Source organism: Orbicella faveolata, unplaced genomic scaffold (genome assembly GCF_042242905.1).
Source record: "Orbicella faveolata isolate gen_17 unplaced genomic scaffold, um_ofav_v1 contig_46, whole genome shotgun sequence".
Lineage (NCBI taxonomy): Eukaryota > Metazoa > Cnidaria > Anthozoa > Scleractinia > Merulinidae > Orbicella > Orbicella faveolata.
Window position 1 is genome coordinate 1,686,369 of NW_028301576.1, and position 18,632 is coordinate 1,705,000.

The 18,632-nt window shown below is 39.6% G+C and overlaps 3 protein-coding genes across 3 annotated transcripts; all 3 read left to right on the forward strand.

The window, feature by feature from the left end:
* The first annotated feature begins 461 nt into the window (after nucleotides 1–461).
* LOC110056407 (bile acid-CoA:amino acid N-acyltransferase-like) lies at nucleotides 462–6,570 on the forward strand. Its single transcript, XM_089278673.1, has 2 exons — nucleotides 462–1,645; nucleotides 3,847–6,570. The coding sequence occupies exons 1-2, from the start codon at nucleotides 1,165–1,167 to the stop codon at nucleotides 4,650–4,652; spliced, it is 1,287 nt and encodes a 428-aa protein (XP_089134799.1). The 5' UTR covers nucleotides 462–1,164; the 3' UTR covers nucleotides 4,653–6,570.
* Nucleotides 6,571–6,687: 117 nt separating this feature from the next.
* On the forward strand, nucleotides 6,688–11,781 carry LOC149097887 (bile acid-CoA:amino acid N-acyltransferase-like). The gene is made up of 2 exons (XM_089278672.1): nucleotides 6,688–8,362; nucleotides 9,984–11,781. The coding sequence occupies exons 1-2, from the start codon at nucleotides 7,882–7,884 to the stop codon at nucleotides 10,805–10,807; spliced, it is 1,305 nt and encodes a 434-aa protein (XP_089134798.1). The 5' UTR covers nucleotides 6,688–7,881; the 3' UTR covers nucleotides 10,808–11,781.
* A 1,501-nt stretch (nucleotides 11,782–13,282) lies between these two features.
* LOC149097888 (zinc finger MYM-type protein 2-like) lies at nucleotides 13,283–15,015 on the forward strand. The gene is made up of 2 exons (XM_089278347.1): nucleotides 13,283–13,987; nucleotides 14,073–15,015. Exons 1-2 carry the CDS (start codon nucleotides 13,575–13,577, stop codon nucleotides 14,914–14,916), a joined length of 1,257 nt encoding a protein of 418 aa, XP_089134473.1. The 5' UTR covers nucleotides 13,283–13,574; the 3' UTR covers nucleotides 14,917–15,015.
* Nucleotides 15,016–18,632: the final 3,617 nt, after the last annotated feature.

Here is an 18,632-nt window from a genome sequence, read left to right on the forward strand (position 1 = left end):
CTTTCAGGGTCTCACTATCCATAACAATGACATTCCTAGCTTAAATTATTTCATGGAGATTGCCCTTACTTGGGTCTGTAACCTCAGTCCAGCTGGGGGACCCTGGGGAGGCCCCCAAAATTTCCCTTTTCTCTTGAACAAAAAAAAAAAGCATTTTGTTACTTGCACCTTCGTCGATCCCTGTTGATGCATTATTTCAGTGTACTTGTTCATTACTAGTTGCTAGTTTTCTAGGCCATCTTTCATGGCATGTGACTGATAGTCTTTGTTACACTGTAGTACACGTCACTGATAATTTTATTGGTGATTTGACTGATGAATCAGCTTTGTGATTGCGTCCTACCCTGTAACGCAATGCTGCTGTCACTGTACCGAACCCTTGCTTATACCATTCTTGGCGAGTAGATCGTGGTCTTGTTTGATACTCTGATTAGCATCATTTGAACTTTTAAAAGGATTTCCCTTTATTCTCTAACACCGATTGTTAATTTATGAAGAGAGATTGGATGTTCTCAAACTTGAGAAGACTGAAGTGGTCAGTGAAAAATGAATCAGCCGTAGGAAATTTTTTAAAGTGTTTTGTTGCAATATTCCCGATATCCGACCCAATTTTAAAATTTACTTCCGTATGTTCTTTCGATCTCTTGCTGTAGCTTTAGTGAAGCATTCTTCGGGTCAGGGTCGTAAACTTTTACAATTTTCATTTCATTCAGATTCTTTTTCCTAAACCGACCATGAACAAAGTTCTTTTAGGCAATAAAAATGGTGAGAACAGGTTGTTTTTGCGCATATTAGAGATCGAGACAATCGAAGGATGGAAAACATACCCGTCTAAAAGTTCCTTTATTTTGCCCCTTTGATTTATACCGCGACTTTTAAGCCAGAATTTCGATTGGCTGAGTGTCAAGTTTTCAATGTTCTTCGCTCACACTGACGCCGGGAAAATCATCAGAAGAGAGATTGGCCTTTCTTCTTCGTTCGCCATGTTGCTTTAATTACCGCGAGGACTATTAAGCCTCGTTTTGGTGCAACTTCCGGTTTTTTTCTGGAATCGGTGTATTGCGCAATTCATCCAATGAGATTGTATCATCAGATCGATTGTGAATTCATACCGTTATAAATTTGAGGCTCCCCATGCTCTGAGGTTTTGTACCCCAACGAAATATGCTCAATTTGAGGCCGAAGTCTTCTCTTATAGACAAGATAACAAAAATTAATGTTTCGCAACTTAAACCACTACAGAATATAACGCTTGGAGCAGAAATTGTCGGCGACAAAGGTGAAACATTTGAGTCACACGCTTACTTCATCGCTGACAAAGATGGCGAGGTTGATGTTTGCCGTGACTCGTCTTTGGGAGGATCTTACAGCGGAGTTTCACCCATGGGATTGTTATGGAGCATGAAACCAGCACCGGGACAGAGAAAAGGAATTCGACTGATGAAATCAGATGTTACCAAACCGTACAACATCGTCTTGAACTGTTTTGATGACCATGTGACCCCGAACGAATCTTCACTGCAGCCCTTGTCAAGCGTGACCTTTCAGAAATGGCACATGGCCGAAGGATTAAAAAGAATTCCAGTGAGAGAAGGAAGAATCCGTGGGACTTTGTTTCTTCCTCCGGGAGATGGACCTTTCCCTGGTAAAACTTCGATTTGATTTGACTATTATTATTTACCTCTTTATTCTTCCCTGTGGTTCGTTATTTATTTATTTATTCGTTCGTCATTTATTTATTTACTCGTTCGTTTGTTCCTCCGTCCATCCATTTATCCACGTGGCCATGCATCCATTCGTCTTACCTGTGTTACAGCCGCCCTCCGGAAAGGAAAAATCCTGTGTGTTGTCGTTGCTTAGTCGTGTTCCTTGCCTAAATTATCCAACCACTGAACTGAACCATTTCAATTCAGTGTCACAACAGATGACGTGACAGGTGTACACCACAACCCCCGGAATAATCTAGTCGTCCTCTTCGTTTTCTAAATTACAATTTCAAAAGTGTTGCTTGCTCTTGGCTTCAAATCACGCGACCAATCTTTTTCAAAAGATGAGTCCTTTTGCGGTAAATTTGGGAAATCTATCCAAAGCAAGCTCAAAAACGTCAGGAATACTGTAAAAGTTGGATTTCAGCCGGGCTTTTTATGTTAACACATTGACGCCTGTACCGGCCGTGACCGGCCACGACGAGCGTTGGCCAAATTTGGCATCACTTATACTCAAGTTTTGCAGGAAGAAAAGTTCTTTCTAGTAATACCCAGATCAGAGTGACAGGTTCAATTGAGCCGGAAATATAAATGAAACTGCTGAGAAATTTGGTTGAAAAACTCGGAGCAAAATTTCCCTCCACTGCACTTGGCTACTCCGTGGTAAGAATTGCCCGTCTTGATGATGCTTTCTCGGGAATTCTTGAACTGGAAGCAAGCCCAGCAGTAGCTCAACAACAGCAGCAAAAAGATAAAAAAAAAGGAGATAAAGAAAAGGCGAAAAAAAGTTTTGATTTCTGCGTATGCCCGAGCAAAAATGTCATAAAACGTGATGCTACAATCTCGTTCCCAGAGTCTTCGTTCCCCTTGACCAGCGGTCGGAAAACGAGAGCTCTGGGACCAACCATTTTGAAATGACCGAATTCTGCTCATCCAGTTTCACTGCGCAGTCTACATCTATGGCGCACGCCTGAAATGGTTGCTCCCAGAGCTCTCGTTTTCCGACCGCTGGTCAAGGGGAACGAGGACTCTAGGCACGAGATTGGTGATGCTAGTGAAAAGAAAGGCATGCTGTCATGTTGCAAATGCCGCTTTGAGTAGATTGGAGCTAATTTAGCTCATATCCAGGCTGAAAATGTCCAAAATATGCATTTTTGCCAGAGAGCTCCAGGTGTCAAATTGCACTTTTAATCCCAGTTATTAAGGGGTTTCACAGTGGTCTAACGCACACACGTCATATTTCAACGCCGGTTTTCGTGGTCTTGACGTTTGCAAGGGCTTGAAGCGAAAATGTGCCAGACTTTTGTAAGAAAACGTTATAAAACGAATAGTGGTAGATCTGGTCTGGACTGGGGAATTGAACGTCCAGTTCTGGCCATCTCTCTGTCACGCAACGCTACTGTCGTCCCTCCAGAGAAGGCAGCGCTGCGTGACAGACAGAGGGGCAGGCTTGGTCTAAGAAACTGAACTAAGGTAAGAAAAAGGTAATTCTGTAAGTTACTAACCCAAGTTGACTGCAATGTTATCGAGGTCACCTAAACTTTCATGGAAGTGATCATGAAACATCAAAACAAAAAATCAGACTCAAATTTGCACTCATATTCTCTGGCCCAATGGTTCACGTGCTGGGCTAGGGAACTAGCGGTCCCGGCTGACGAGCACTGCCCTGAGTTACTGCGTTGTTTTACTGGGGAGCTTAAGCAATGACAACGGCGACGTTAAGGACGACGCCTAACAAAAAAAAACGAATTTATATTTTACCTTCGAATTCGCAGATGTCTAGATCAGTTCAGTGCGCCATACCGGTCTCAGAACTTGCTCAGGCTTAATATGTAACGCCAGAAATACGCAAAACTAAAAATATACGCAGAACTTGGCTATTCCACGTTGTTGTTTTGGAAACGAAACCTAACAAATGTACAAAGATTTGCTCATTAAAGCCTTTGTTATGTGGCGTTCTCGTTGCCGTTACCGTCGTGGTTTGCCTAAGGTCCTTATTGACCGCTTATGCTACGGAAACTGGGATAGGCTCCAACGGTTTAGGCCACGTTAGCCTGACGCAGACGTAACTGGTGTTACCAAACTTATTCAGCATTATCCCTGCTAAAGGCCAGTTTATTTACTAATTGCAATTCTGCAGGTGTGATAGAGATGTTGGGTGGCACTGGAGGACTTTGGGAATTCAAGGCTTCCCTTCTGGCATCGCATGGATTCGCAGCTCTTGCATTGGCCTACTTATCTTATGATGATATACACGAATTGCCATCATCCATGGACATGGAGTACTTTGAGGAGGCAGCCAACTGGCTCAGCAGTCATCCTAAAGTCTTGCCGCATGGTATTGGCGTTCATGCCATTTGCTATGGATCCTGGGCCGCGTTGTTAATGGCAAGTCTTGGAATGAAAGCGGTCAAAGCCCTTGTGGCCATTTCACCCGTCATAAACGCTTTCCCCATACCATTTAGTTACAAAGGAAAGGTCTCGGAAATACTTCCTTTTGAAAATAGCCAGAAGATATCGACAAAAGAAGGTAGCATCTGGCGTTACGCCATTCCAGCAGTCAATGATGTCAGTACCCCAGTCTCTAACTACTCACCAATCACACCAGTCGAAAACATTTCCTGTCCTGTTCTTTTAGCCTATGGAACAGGTGACCTCAATGTTGGTTCTGACTTTGCTACAGAACTGATTTTTAATCGCCTGAAAGCCCATGGTAAGGAACGTTTGTGTTCTATTTTACGTTATCCCGAGGCGGGACATCTCATCGAGCCGCCGTACACTCCACACTGCTATTCCTCATTCTCCGGTATTACTGCCAAATGGTCTGGTGACCACTATCTAGTGTGGGGAGGGGAGATGAATGCTCATGCTAAAGCACAAGAGGACGCCTGGCCAAAGATCTTAAGGTTTCTGCGAATAAATCTTCAGCACTCGAGTAATTTGTAGAATGCAGCTAAAAGTTTAGAATAAAAGTGCACATGGGAACGATTTTCTTGTGAACTGGCGAATTTAGATGCGTACCGATGAGGTCGTGACTCGGGCGAAAACGTCCCACACACCATAAGCCATGGTGCCCTGATGGTGCCAACGCTTGGGCCTTAGGCGCCTACACGTATCCGGATATTTTTGAATCCGCAACTTTTTCTTTCCGGATACAGCTTCCGTCCACACGCATCCGGCGAATTCGGCAGCGAATCCGGATATTTTTTAATCCGCTCTTCTAGAGTGGAAAAAATTAAATCCGCAACGTGTCAGTGGTGAATCCGCATAGTTTCGAATCCGATGACGTAGCAAAATCGTGTCCAATCTCTTACCGAACAATAAACCAATATGGCGGCATAACGTGTGGGCCTAGTTTCCCTAGAGACCTCTAGAGTGAATCCGGATACCATTGGATGCGTATGGACAGACGAATTCGATTTGAATATGCTACGTGTGGACGGAGAATTTTTGAATTCGGAAAGAAAGAGTTGAGGATTCAAAAATATCCGGATACGTGTGGACGAGGCCTTAGTTTTAACAAGTGATAGCGTAGCTAGAGGGAGTCGATACACCCCTGGGTGGTGGGGGGGTGGGGGTGGGAGGCATATTGACATCAGTAGTAAATTCTCGCGCGCTTGACTCATTATGAATTCGATACAATCTAGATGTGCTGAAGTGTTTCTTTAGCCTGAAATAAATGGTTGGGCTGTTACTCTTATGTAGAATATAGCCTGAGACCACACCAGACTTATTTCTGTCGGTAAATCGGTTCTTTATTAATTGTGACTTAATGGTACGTGTTGAAAGGTAGACGATAGGTGTTGATACACTTCTTGTGAACCGGTACACGAGGACAGGACCAAGCTTCTTCTGCCTTTAGTTTTTTAGTAGCTTTTAGTTGTCGTGTTTTAGTCGTCGTAGTCGCCACACAATCTTGAAAGTTTCGTTATTTTCCCGTCATTTTTGCTTGGTTTATTTATTTTTCGTTTTGGTTTCATGCTCTGTATATTAGCTTGTTTATGTGCATTTGTTTTCAGCGAATCGCTAGTAATAGTGCGAAGATCTTAGATGTGTAGATTTCGATTACAACGAGTTCGTGATCTGTTTGTCCATAGTTAGAGGGAATGGCAACTATGTGTGCTCATACAATTAACTAATAGAAGCATTGCGATTATCTAATTTAATTCATGCAAAACAAAAGATGTGCAGGGTCAAGGACCTTCCAGCATAAATCTTAGCCTGATTTGTTCGCTTCTTTGATGTTTACCCGGCTTTGTAATTAACCATTCCCTCTATTAACTATGATACGTTCTAATACAGGGTTGACTTGCACGGTGAACGTTGATTGTTGTTTAGTTCTCCATAGTGTCATCAACAACACAGACAAACAAGTCAAAGATTTCAATTTAATGATATATCTTTCGAAAAAGGAAACTGGATTGAGGAAATTAAAATCGAAACTGGCTGTCGTTCGTTTTCCTCTAACACAGCACTTGCAAAACACGTCACTTACTTCGAGAGGCGAGAAATCTCATATAATCTAAGGGACTCTGAGAATAAACTTAATGTTGCATTGCCGTGCACAAACTATTATAAGAATAGCTTTAGCTATAGTGGCGCCATTCTTTGAAACAGAAGAATGCGCATTATAAATGTTATCATTATCATCATCAACAGTCTTCCTTGTAACTTAAGGTAAGCAGAGTCCCCGGATGAGGCAGTTTAAACACCTCAAAAGAGATGTATAAGGCATGGCATTCGTGGAAAGCAGCTTTTTTTATTTTTGTTTTTATTTAATTACTTTTTTTACTGTTAGTTATTAGTAGTTTTAGCTGACGAATTTGTAACCATATTAAAATAAAGGTTATCTTATCTTATTGCACTAACGCTTCGTGCGTCACGTTTCTATTCTTACCACACTTTGACGTCATCTGTTATCAGTCCTTTAGGTCCATGTTTACCGCAAATGTCTAACTGTGGTTTGAGGTCAGACGTTTGCTGTTCGCCGTTTAGACGTTAAATCGATTAAGATTGGAGTAAATTGGAGCGAATAGAAATCATCCTGTCAGTGCATTGGAAATTGTTAAAATTACACCAAAACAAATAGCAAAAAATAGGTTCGTTTTCTAACATGTGCAGCTTTCTAAAGAAATAAAGCATCATAAATTAAAACACGCAGTCAACCTGAGCCGCCGCCCTATTGGATTTCCACTTATTGGATCAGTGCCTTTCAACAAACAACAACAAAGGCCAGGTAATTTCTTATCAGTTGCCTAAAAATTACCACCAAATTGTAGAAAAAGGGTTACTTTATTCGATTTCAGCATTTTTACGTGGCAAAAAATTAAAGGCATTAAAGCTTGAGGTAAATGACTTAATGAAATCCTACCTCCTAAAGTTCAAAAGACGAGTCGAAAACCTCAAACGTGATCTCTAACCGTTTGGGTAAACATGAATCTTAAGTCTCAACTGAACAGAAACGACAACATGGAGTCCATCTGTTTTTTATAAACTGATGACAAGTTCTAAACATTGATCTCAATCTAGTCTGTAATCTCAATCTGTATATAAAGAGCAACACCATTTGAGAAAGTATTGTATATTTCAAAGTTGTTGAATTTATTTGGAAAGACTGACTATTCATATCAAGTTTTATATATACGAACCAAGTTTTAAAAAACATGTTTTAAATATTTAGAACGCTTCACTTGTCACTTTTGACCATAATTCCCCGGGGGTAATAGGGTGGTATATTTAGAACAAGTTTGATATAATTGGAACAAATTTGGTATATTTTAAGGAGTATTTTTCTCCGCTTTGGTACCTAGATCACGTACACAGAACCAGTTCCTGTCGGACTATTAATCTTTAATTTTTAATCATTATTTATACACGGTAGAAAACAAAAATTCACGAGGTACAATAAATTCCAATAAAATGTCTAAGATCCTAAACCTAAAATTCTAATCCTAATATGAGCAGAACATTCTTTTATTATGTCCATGAGCCATGCCCCCATCATGACGTCATCTAAAAATTTTGACTGTCTACCTTATGTAGATGGCAGTGCGCCCCAAAAAACAATTATACTCAGATTAAGTTGGGCCCTCACTACTATTGCATCTGGACTTCATAGAACGAAAAGAGATTTCGCAAGTGTTAGGTTTTGCACCATTCTGTCCCGAAACGAAATATGCTTAACTTGAGACCGAGGTCTTCTCTTATAGACAAGATAACTAAAATTAATGTCTCCAGACTTAAGCCGCTCCAGAGTATAACGCTTGGAGCAGAAATTGTCGGCGACAGAGGTGCAGTGTTTGAGTCACACGCTCACTTCATCGCTGACAAAGATGGCGAGGTTGATGTTTGCCGTGACTCGTCTTTGGGAGGATCTTACAGCGGAGTTTCACCCATGGGATTGTTATGGAGCATGAAACCAGCACCGGGACAGAGAAAAGGAATTCGACTGATGAAATCAGATGTTACCAAACCGTACAACATCGTCTTGAACTGTTTTGATGACCATGTAACTCCAAGCGAATCTTCGCTGAAGCCTTTGTCAAGTGTGACATTTCAGAAGTGGTACATGGCCGAAGGAGTGAAAAGATTTCCTGTGAGAGAGGGAAGAATCCGTGGGACACTTTTCATTCCCCCGGGAGATGGACCTTTCCCAGGTAAGAAGAACTGAAGTTCAAACGGTGATTAATTCTAAGAATCCGGCCTTTCGGTTTTGCCAAAAAAAAAAAAAACGTTCACAACAAAACAGTTTCTGTATTGAGCTTCGATCATTTTGCTTTGTCATTTGCAAACAGCTAGCGCTTTCTGAGTGGTTTAAACGTTCTTAGAATACAGAGAGAATGGGGTAAAGAGAAAAATAAACTAATTAACAAACTAAAAGTACTTTAAACGTGAACAAACTGTTTGATTTAATCTAACAATCTCTCCATTGTTTGTACATGGACATATCTGAGTTCAGATCGGACCAAGCCATAACATGTATTCATAAACAACTATACTCGTCCGCAGAGAGAAGCCGGGGGGAAAGTTTATCCAGTCTGTTCAACGCAGCTTCAATATCAAAAGCTTCGCTAAAAGTCATTTCAATAAAAAAAAATCGGTTTCTCACTGTCAGTGATCAGCAAAAATCTCGAAAGAAAATATTTCCATAAATTTCAAGCGCGACATGGTGTGTTTGACGTCAGTCAGCTTTTGTTTTGCTGTTTGCTCAGGCAGTGTTGGGTCACTCTGGAAATAGACTGTAGTATTTGGCATGAAAATTAGCACTCGAGGAGACACGGGATAGTTTCGCGGTTTGGCGCATGCGCACGCTTTGATGTAGTACACCCAGTTCCATTGTTTATTAACCAATCAGATGTCAGGAGATAACTAGTGCATGCGTCTGGTTCACATCATCCGTGATCGAATAAGGGCATCAGTCATTCTGCTAGTCTTCGTGTATTTGTATGGCTAGGAGAAAGGCTATCATTCTACTTTCGCGAAATTACAGTCTGTGATTACTGAAACATATGTGATTGATAAGAAAACGAAAATGTATTTTATGCATGGAGTCGGAACATACGAAACGAATGCAATGAGAACTCTCGCCTGATATGGTCATGTTTTCGCGACTGACCGAGAAATTTTCAAAGGCAAATTTCCAGCAAGAGTCATAACAGCACGCTCGCGATTTTTTTTATAAACATTGAAATTGAATAATATTAATTAACATGTAGTAGCTTGCACATGCGTTGAGCCGTGACACCCTCCCTTTAACACGTATTATAGCTATCTGCGTCATTTGTATCGATGGTTCCGACCGTAACGTATTCCCTAGCATTTTATTTATGAGCCACGTGTTCGTCATCCTCTTGTCATGATCAGGCCAATATATATATACTTGCTTAAAACAGATTTTCATTCGCATTTATTTATTTTTATTAATACATAGCCTCTTATAGGGACCCAAAATAAATATCGTCCAAAATTTGAATTGAGACAAGTGTCCTTATTTGCCTATTAACAGCTGTTACTCTGGTTTTGTTTTAGGGTATTGAACCGAAAAATGACAGCAACTGTGTTACTTAATTCATTTTATATTTTGATAAATTTCACTCATGTTTTAAAACTCGTAAGTGTTAGCAGTGAAGATAAATGATAAGCAAGTGCCATTATGTTGCTTCTTCGGTTGTCTTCCTTCCCTGGAGCGAAGCGAACGTGTTTCTCTCGGCCACACAACATGCCAACTCTTTGATGAACGTGTACTAGATTATTTTAGATCTCTTTTCAATTCTACAGGTGTGATAGAGATGCTGGGTGGCGCTGGAGGACTTTGGGAATTCAAGGCTTCCCTTCTGGCATCGCATGGATTTGCAGCTCTGGCTTTGGCTTACGTTGCCTATGAAGATCTACCAGAGTTTCCACCAGAATATCTCGACTTGGAGTATTTTGAAGAGGCAGCTAACTGGCTCAGCAATCATCCTAAAGTCTTACCACATGGTGTTGGCATTCACTCTATTTGCTACGGTTCATGGATCGCTTTATTAATGGCAAGTCTAAACATGGATGCCATAAATAGCGTTGTGGCTATTTCCCCTGTGGTGGTCCCTTGGTGTTCACCTTGGCGGTATAAGGAGAAGGTCTCAAATGTCATTCCTCTTGAGAATGCCAAGAAAATAACGACGGAAGATGGTAGCATCTGGCGCCATGCTTTTCCAACGGTCGCTGATGACCCTGCCATCACACCAGTCGAGAACATTTCCTGTCCTGTTCTTTTAGCCTTTGGAACAGGTGATCTTAATGTTAATTCTGAGTTCGAGGCAGAGCTGATATTTAACCGCTTGAAAGCCCATGGCAAGGAACATTTGTGTTCTATTTTACGTTACCCCGGGGCGGGACATCTCATCGAGCCGCCATACACTCCACTCTGCTATTCTTCATACAACAGATCGACTGCCAAATGGTCCGGTGACAGCAACCTAGTGTGGGGAGGGGAGATGAATGCGCATGCTCAAGCCCAAGAGGAATCCTGGCCTAAGATCCTAACTTTCCTGCGAAGAAATCTGCAGCACTCTAATAGTTTGAGTATGCGGCCACGAATTTATAACAAAGTTGCATATTAATACGTGAGTTTCGACCACCACAGGCGGATTCAGGTTGGTGGTACCCACGAGGCGGTGGCTTGGGAGAAACGTGCTTCCCACACACCGTAGGTACTTTTGTATGGTGCTATATATAATTTTTAAGCAACACATCTTTGATGAACTACACTTATAACAAATTACAATAACATTATACTTTTCTTTTACTACATCCGTACCACACTACTTATTTATCCCATGTGTAAAAGGAAAACCAAAGAACAAAAACTAATTTTTTAATGGAGAATTTAATTTTTAGCGATTTCGCATTTTATTCAGGTTCTATCGGGATTATTATACATTTCCAATAAAGTTTGTTGAATTCTTATAGTAGGGAATATTTTATTCGGATAAGTAAACAAGGGCCGTCAAGAAAATTCATACTTCCTAAGCACGATTTGTCAACCAACTCAATCAGCTTCGCTAAGAAAGCTGCATAGACAAAAATAAATCGGTCAGCAAACACTGTTCTTCTGAATTATTCTTAATAGCACCTCGGGTTTCACTGGTATTCACATTTACTCTTATTTAATCGTAAAGGAAACAAAACATTAAGCTTTGGTAACTGTCGTTACCATTGTGCATTTTTAGCGCTTTGGAAACATATACTTATCGTAGAGTATCTGATTGTATAAATTTGTATTTACCTTCCCTTTATTTCAGAGTGAGTTTCAGCTGTCGTACATTCCTTTTACTTTTACTGGAAGCACAGAATTAATTTTGCGCAAGTAAACACTGATAACTATATACTAATTTTTAATCTTCAAATATCGTTTTTTTTCTGAGATCTAGAACAGCTGAAAGTACCTCACGAGATCCAAACGATGTTATTTACCTGTGATGATTACCAGTAGAATAGTATAATGTAGGGCTTAAATACAATCCATTGTATTGAACAGGACACTTGATCAGCATTGTACTCGTTGAAGCAAGATTAAAGCATTTTTCGAAGCAAATTCTGTGTTTTGCTTCCTTGAAAGTAAACGCAAATGTTTAGTGATAGATTCTGGTGGGGCAAAGATCCTTGGCACCTCCTCGCCGCTAGGTTTCCAGTCTACAAACTGTGAATACACTCTTTTGTGGATCTTATGAACTGGGTGAGAGTTATCTAATCTCGTACCCAAGTCTCACTCTGTTTGATACTGAAAAGTGGCCGTGGGACATTTGGGTTCGAGGTTAAAAGATGGCTGAACCCAGTTTTTGATACCTCTGCTTCATTCACCTTTTTCTCTAAAACCCTTAGTCCTTTCGTCGCCAAAAATGGGAGCAAGCAAGTTAACAACACAAACTTCGGTTGTTTGATAGTTATGCTTACGAATTTGCCGTTGCCATGGCAACATGAATAAATATAAAGAGGCCTTTAAAATCGGTTTTGTTCATTTTCAGAAAATCTAGTCATTAGATTTTCTTTATAATTTACACGCAGCAAGCTTGTAACGATGCTCACAAGTTAACACTATTAATAATAATTCAATACAGAGTTCTTTAATTATCCCTTGTTGAAGGTTCACTAAAATATGTAGATTTTCCTTTTTTAAAGTTCAAATTGTTTTTCAATATTCCAGTTACTTATTTCATAAAGTATTCTCGTGCCAAATTTCGTGAAATTCTAATGAGTGGTTCTCGAGAAATAGGCGTATTTCCGAGAAAGCTGTTCCGCATTCAATCACACTTTTTCGACTTAATAAGCATGCGCTGCATTAACTGGGTTCTTTTGGTAACAAAGAAAAAGCTGAGAATTGCCGGGTTCTTTGCTTCGTTGCCTTTTCTAACATATCTTTGTAATAAAAGACTAAAGCCATCAATACACTGCGTTCAATTATGAAGAAAAATAGCACAGATAGTGCGGGCATAGACCAAATAAAATGATCACTGTATTGACACCATGTTTGTTTTTTGCAATCCTTGCGCGCTCCCTGAATTGCATTGGCAGTTTCAGGTTAGGAGTTCGGCGTTAGACGTTTGTGACCTCTATCGGTTTAGCTACGAAAACATGGAGAAGTATTACACTTGTACAGGCCGCCATATTCAATTGCCAGACAACAGCAGTGTTTGATTTTCAAATGCCCGGCATAATCAATCGAACCCAATCGAACTGTATTTCAATCGAACTCACACAAAGATAATTGGACAATCGAAGTTTTGATTTCTGACGAAATATCTGACCAAACAATTCGAATTGAACAAAGAAAATGTAAAATACCCGTGGAAACTCATAGGCACCCTAATTTAATAGTAGGAAAAAGTCTAATTCACAAAATGCGGTTAAGAAATTATACCGCAATAATAGTCTTTACACCGATAAACAAGATATTTGTGACCAGCTTAATAAACATTTGTTAATGTTGGCAATGACCTCGCAGCGAAATTGCCTCTCCACGATGCAGATCCTTCAATCTATATAAACAGGGCTTTTATGAATAGATGTAATAGATCAAAAACTCGTGCTTCGTTTTTCATCAGGGGTTCCAAACACCGAGAAACAGATGAAAGCACGACGCCGAAGGCGGAGTGCTTTTATTGTTTCGAGGTGTTTGGAACCCCTGATGAAAAACGAAGCACGAGTTTTTGAGCTGGCTTCTCAAAGTAGCATGAGAATTTTTTTCGAAGAATAGGTAATTAGTAGGCGTGCTCAATAGGCTATTGTCTGTTTTTTATTCATATGGTAAATGAAATGAATCTTTTATATGCGGCCATGTGGGCAAGTTTTAAAGGTTGAATTTTTAATAAATTAACATTATGCCGCGTGATGGAGATCGAGTGGAGATCAGAACGTTTTCGAGTTCCAAAAACCTCTTCTCAAGAAAATGTTTTGGTGAATGATGCTGTTCCAGTTTCAACTAAGTATAAAAACAAGTGGGCTGTGAACATTTTTGCCGAATGGCAGAGGTTGAGAGAGGTTAAAGTTCCGGTATTAGATTGTGGCGGTCTCTTCAAAGACTACGATTTACACAATGTTACCGCTGTGAGTGTAGATATTGCTGGAATGGACGCTCTGTCGCTGAACTATTGGTTGTCAAAATTTGTGATGGAGGTAGCTAAAAAGTCCGGTGAAAGATACCCTCCGAAGTCTGTTTATGGTATCATTTGTGCCCTCAAGTGTTATTTGGAGGAGAAAAATGGATCAGAAGCTTTGAATCCTCTGGACGCTAGTGACAAAAGGTACTTGACAACTTTTAGACCGAATTGGTTAGTAATTTAAAATGCACTGTTTCAGGACTTTAATTTTGTGTGTTATTTTTTGAAGGTTTGTCCTTTTCCGACGTTGCTTAGATGCCGAGATGAAGAATTGCGTTCGAGAAGGGCTTCACATTAAGTGTAAGAAAGAGGAAAAGGAGTTTGTGAGCGAGCAAGAAGAAGCAGTATTCTGGCAAAAGAAATTGCTGGGAACTACATCAGCTAAGTCGTTATTGAACACGATCTATTTCTACAACGGAAAAGTTTTTGGGTTGCGGGGGGGAGATCACAGAAATATTGTTGTAAACAACTTTGAAATTGGTCCAAATTTTATTAAGTTTGAAGAAAATGCCTCTAAAACTTATCATGGAGGTCTTTGTGATCTAAAGTATGTGCCGCGAGTGGTCAAGCACGTTTGTCATTCTATTGAGGAAAAGCACGAGCCGTGCCTTGTTGAGATATTCAGATTGTATGTAGGGTTAGTTGAGACTCATGCAAAGGAAGTTACTGCATTTTACTTTAAGCCATCAAAAACTAGGTTCGCATTCGATAAAGTGCCCGTAGGCATCAACAGCTTGAACAAGATTTTGCCTGACATGTGCGACGCGGCAGGCTTTAAACGCAAAACCGCTCACAGTTTGCGCGTTACTTGTGTTTCCTCCCTGTTCAATTCTGGGGTTGAAGAAAAATTGATTCGCGAAAGGTCGGGGCATCGTTCTAATGCATTGTTGCAGTACGAAAAGCCTACAGAAGAAAATGTGTCTAAAGTTTCAAAGATCCTAGGTCCAAGTGTTGTTAGTACAACTACATGTTTTACCACAGAGAAACAGGATCAATCTTTAACGGATGTTGTTTTCCAGAAAGGAAAATTCAAAAACTGTACAATTAATGTAACGATGTCTAAGAAGGAATAATATGTTGCTGTATTGTTGTTGTAAGCAATGATTTAAGCGGGAAAAATGCTGTATTTAGAATTATAATTAAGACTGATTAAAATTCAAGTTTCTTGATCAGTGTCTTGATCAGTTTTTGAACTAATCTACCGTGTGTTGATCGGTATGTTCATTGGGTATCAACATACATGCACCTGACCCAATTGATGCGAGCTGATTGGGTCATCAGCTCATGAATAATTAATGAGTTTGAGAATTATGTTTCGTGGAATCTGTCAACAGGAAGTATATGACGAATTGATGAGCCTGAAAGTGGACAAATCCACAATAAGAATCCCCAGAAAATGTGTTAAGCTTGCTGCAAATCATATACATGAACCGCTAACAGTAATATTTAATCAATCTTTACTACAAGGAATCTTTCAAGATAACTTTGAAACTTCTAGAGTAACTCCAGTAGACAAAGGGGGAGATGCAATCAATCCTTTTAATTATCGTCCAATTTCTACACTCTTTGCACTAGCACGAATTTTTGAAAAACTTGTTTGTAAACAGATCGCAAATTACCTGGAGAGGCATAACATTTTCCTTCAATCCCAGTTTGGATTTAGAAAGGGCATTCTACTGCCCAAGTAATTGCTGAAATTGCTGACAATTTACGTAAAGCCATACAGTAATCAATATTCCTGTGGAGTTTTCTCAGACTTCTCCAAGGCTTTTGACACCTTCAATCACGCTACTCTCTTACAAAAACGTGAACTTCTTGGGATAAGAGGAGTGCCACTTCAATTTTTTTCGAGCTATCGGTTGCGAATAGGCGGCAATGTGGTTAGTTGGGGAATACTGTTTCCTCCACACAAACAATAACTTGTGGAATCCCACAAGGCAGTTCACTCGGACCAATCCTATTCGTCATTTACATTAATGATCTACCAAACTGTTCTGATACTTTGAAATTTCGGAAATTTGCTGATGATACAAACGTATATTGTATTTGCCAGTACACGTGATCTTAAGGCTCTTGAGCAACTAATGAATTCTAAATTAAAAAAAGTAAAAGTTTGGTGCGACATAAATAAATCGTCAATAAATTTTTCAAAAACTAACTTTATGATCATTAAATCTCGACAGAAAATAGACTCTGAAGTTAATATCAAAATTGAAAATAAAGATGGTACTTTTCATTTACTGGAACGTAAAGATCGAATCAAATACCCGTGTTGGCGTATTTCTCGATAAAACAGTATCCTTCAAACATCATATATCTTATGTGTGCACTAGAATCTCAAGAAAAAATGGCATACTAGCTAAACTTAGACACTTCTTAACTCTTGCACAAATGAAACAACTTTATTATAATATCATCTTTCCTTGCATTTCATACGCCATCTTAGCATGGGGAAGTGCGTATAAACCCACAGCAATAAAGTACAATCTAAACACAATCATTCCATCAGGTTTATGTTCTTTGCAAGAACTTTTGGTGACGGGACCGAAAGCGCACTCCCCTTGCTAAACTTATTAGATGTTCTAGAGGTAAATAATGTTTATAGGCTACAAGCTCTGAAATTCACGCATTCTTGGCACAAAGGCCTACTACCAAGCTTGTTTCATGATTTCTTTCAATACGCCAGTGAATTGCATGGGTACTACACCAGATATGCATCTTTTTGGAGAAGACTTCGTGAATCATCCGAGTATTTTGGCAATTCGTAATGCGCAAAGACATGCACCAGAACAGTTTAGCTTTCATCACACGAACATGGTGTTGGTAGAAGAAATGCTTAAACACATGAATACGCGCAAAACGTGTGGGTACGACATGTTACTGCCCAGGCTGATTAAGGATTCTGCTTCTGCGATCGCCAAGCCGCTGACAGTGCTATTCAACTGCTCTATTGATCAGAGTAGGTATCCGGCATCTTTGAAGATGGGACAGATTACAACACTATTCAAAAAGGACGATGAACTAAATAAAGCAAATTACAGGCCGGTTACTGTACTTCCTGCGCTAAATAATATATTTGAAAGACTCCTGGCAGCGCAACTTGGTGATTTCTATAGCTCGATTCTATCGGACTATATCAGCTCTTATAGAAAATTTCACAGCTGTGAAACTTCCCTGCTACGCATGACGGAGGAATGGAGAAGGATGAGAGATCAAGGGGACGCTGTGGCAGTTGTATCTATGGACTTGTCAAAGGCGTTTGATGTAATCCAACACTCTCTTCTTCTTGCGAAGCTCAAAGCCTACGGATTGGACCAGGCAAGTTGTGCTCTGATTAAGGACTACCTTTCCTCAAGGAATCAGAGGGTCAAGAATGGGATACTTTTTCAGAGTGGCTACATGCAAGACGAGGCGTGCCTCAGGGAAGCGTCCTCGGTCCCATGTTTTTCAATATTTTCATAAATGACATTTTCCTGTTTTGCGGGGATGTTAAGTTAAATGCTTATGCAGACGATCACCAAATATATTCATCGGACAGTGATCCTGTTGCGCTAGATGGGCGCATGCGTAACGCAGTCGAGACAGCAAACCGGTGGTACCGGCAAAATGGAATGTTGGCCAATGAAAGCAAACATCAGGCTTTGATCCTGGGAAAATCGGAACACACCTCGTTTCCTACAAAAGACTCAATTGACATTTTAGGAATGAACATTGATAACAATTTAAATTTTCACAATTACATATCTCTTATTTGCAAAAAAGTCAACAACCAGTTTAATGCAATGCTTAGGTTCAGAAACCTTATTTCCAAGGACCTTTTAGTGAAACTGTATAAGGCCTACATACTCCCTCATTTTGATTATTGCTAAACAGTGTGGCACTTTTGCAGTGCAAACAACGGGGACAAAATAGAAGCTCTTAACAAAAGGATTCTGAGATTCATTCTAAGCGATTTTGAATCGCCTTACAATGTGCTGCTTGACAGAGTAAACTGTCTCCAACTTCATGATCAACGCATCTGTAAATTCCTTACTATTTTGTACAAAAGTCTATTTTTCACTAGCTATCCGGCCTATATGAGAAACATGTTCTCGTTCCGTTCTACTTCATACAACATGCGTGGAAACTATACACTGGAAATGCCCAAACCTAAAACTACAACTTTTGGTCTCCACTCCTTTACTTATCTGGCAACAAAAGAATGGAATTCTCTACCCAATTTTATGAGGTTATGTAACTTCTCAGACTTCAAAAAGCACATCAGTAAAGCCAATTCATGAAACATGTAAATGACAATTTTATAATTAGTTAATATAAGTCAATTGTAAATATGTAAATAGCAATTTCTATTTTAATTTTTCGTTATCAAATTTTGTTCTCGGAAATATTAGCTTGTCAAGCTACTCTGAAATTCGAGCTTAAATAAAGTTTATGTATGTATGTATGTAGACAAAATCTATTCATATCAAAAGTGCGCACCAATTGTGGTAAACAAACAATTGCTTATACTGGTAGAATATCCCTACTGATCTTAAAGATCTCAATACCTTCAACTTCTTGAAACACCTTCAACATTATTTACTGTCTGAACAACTTGACATTCTGAAAATTAGTAATATTTCTACGTGCTCCATTTTTTTCCAATTTTATATACATATCTCATTCTTTTAATAGTTTTCTTTTCTCTTAGATCTCCATAGAAACATAATAACTGGAGACTGACTAGAAAAACCTTGGTTACTTCAGTCTCCAGACTCATATAGTACACTTTCTTTTTCACTGATATTCA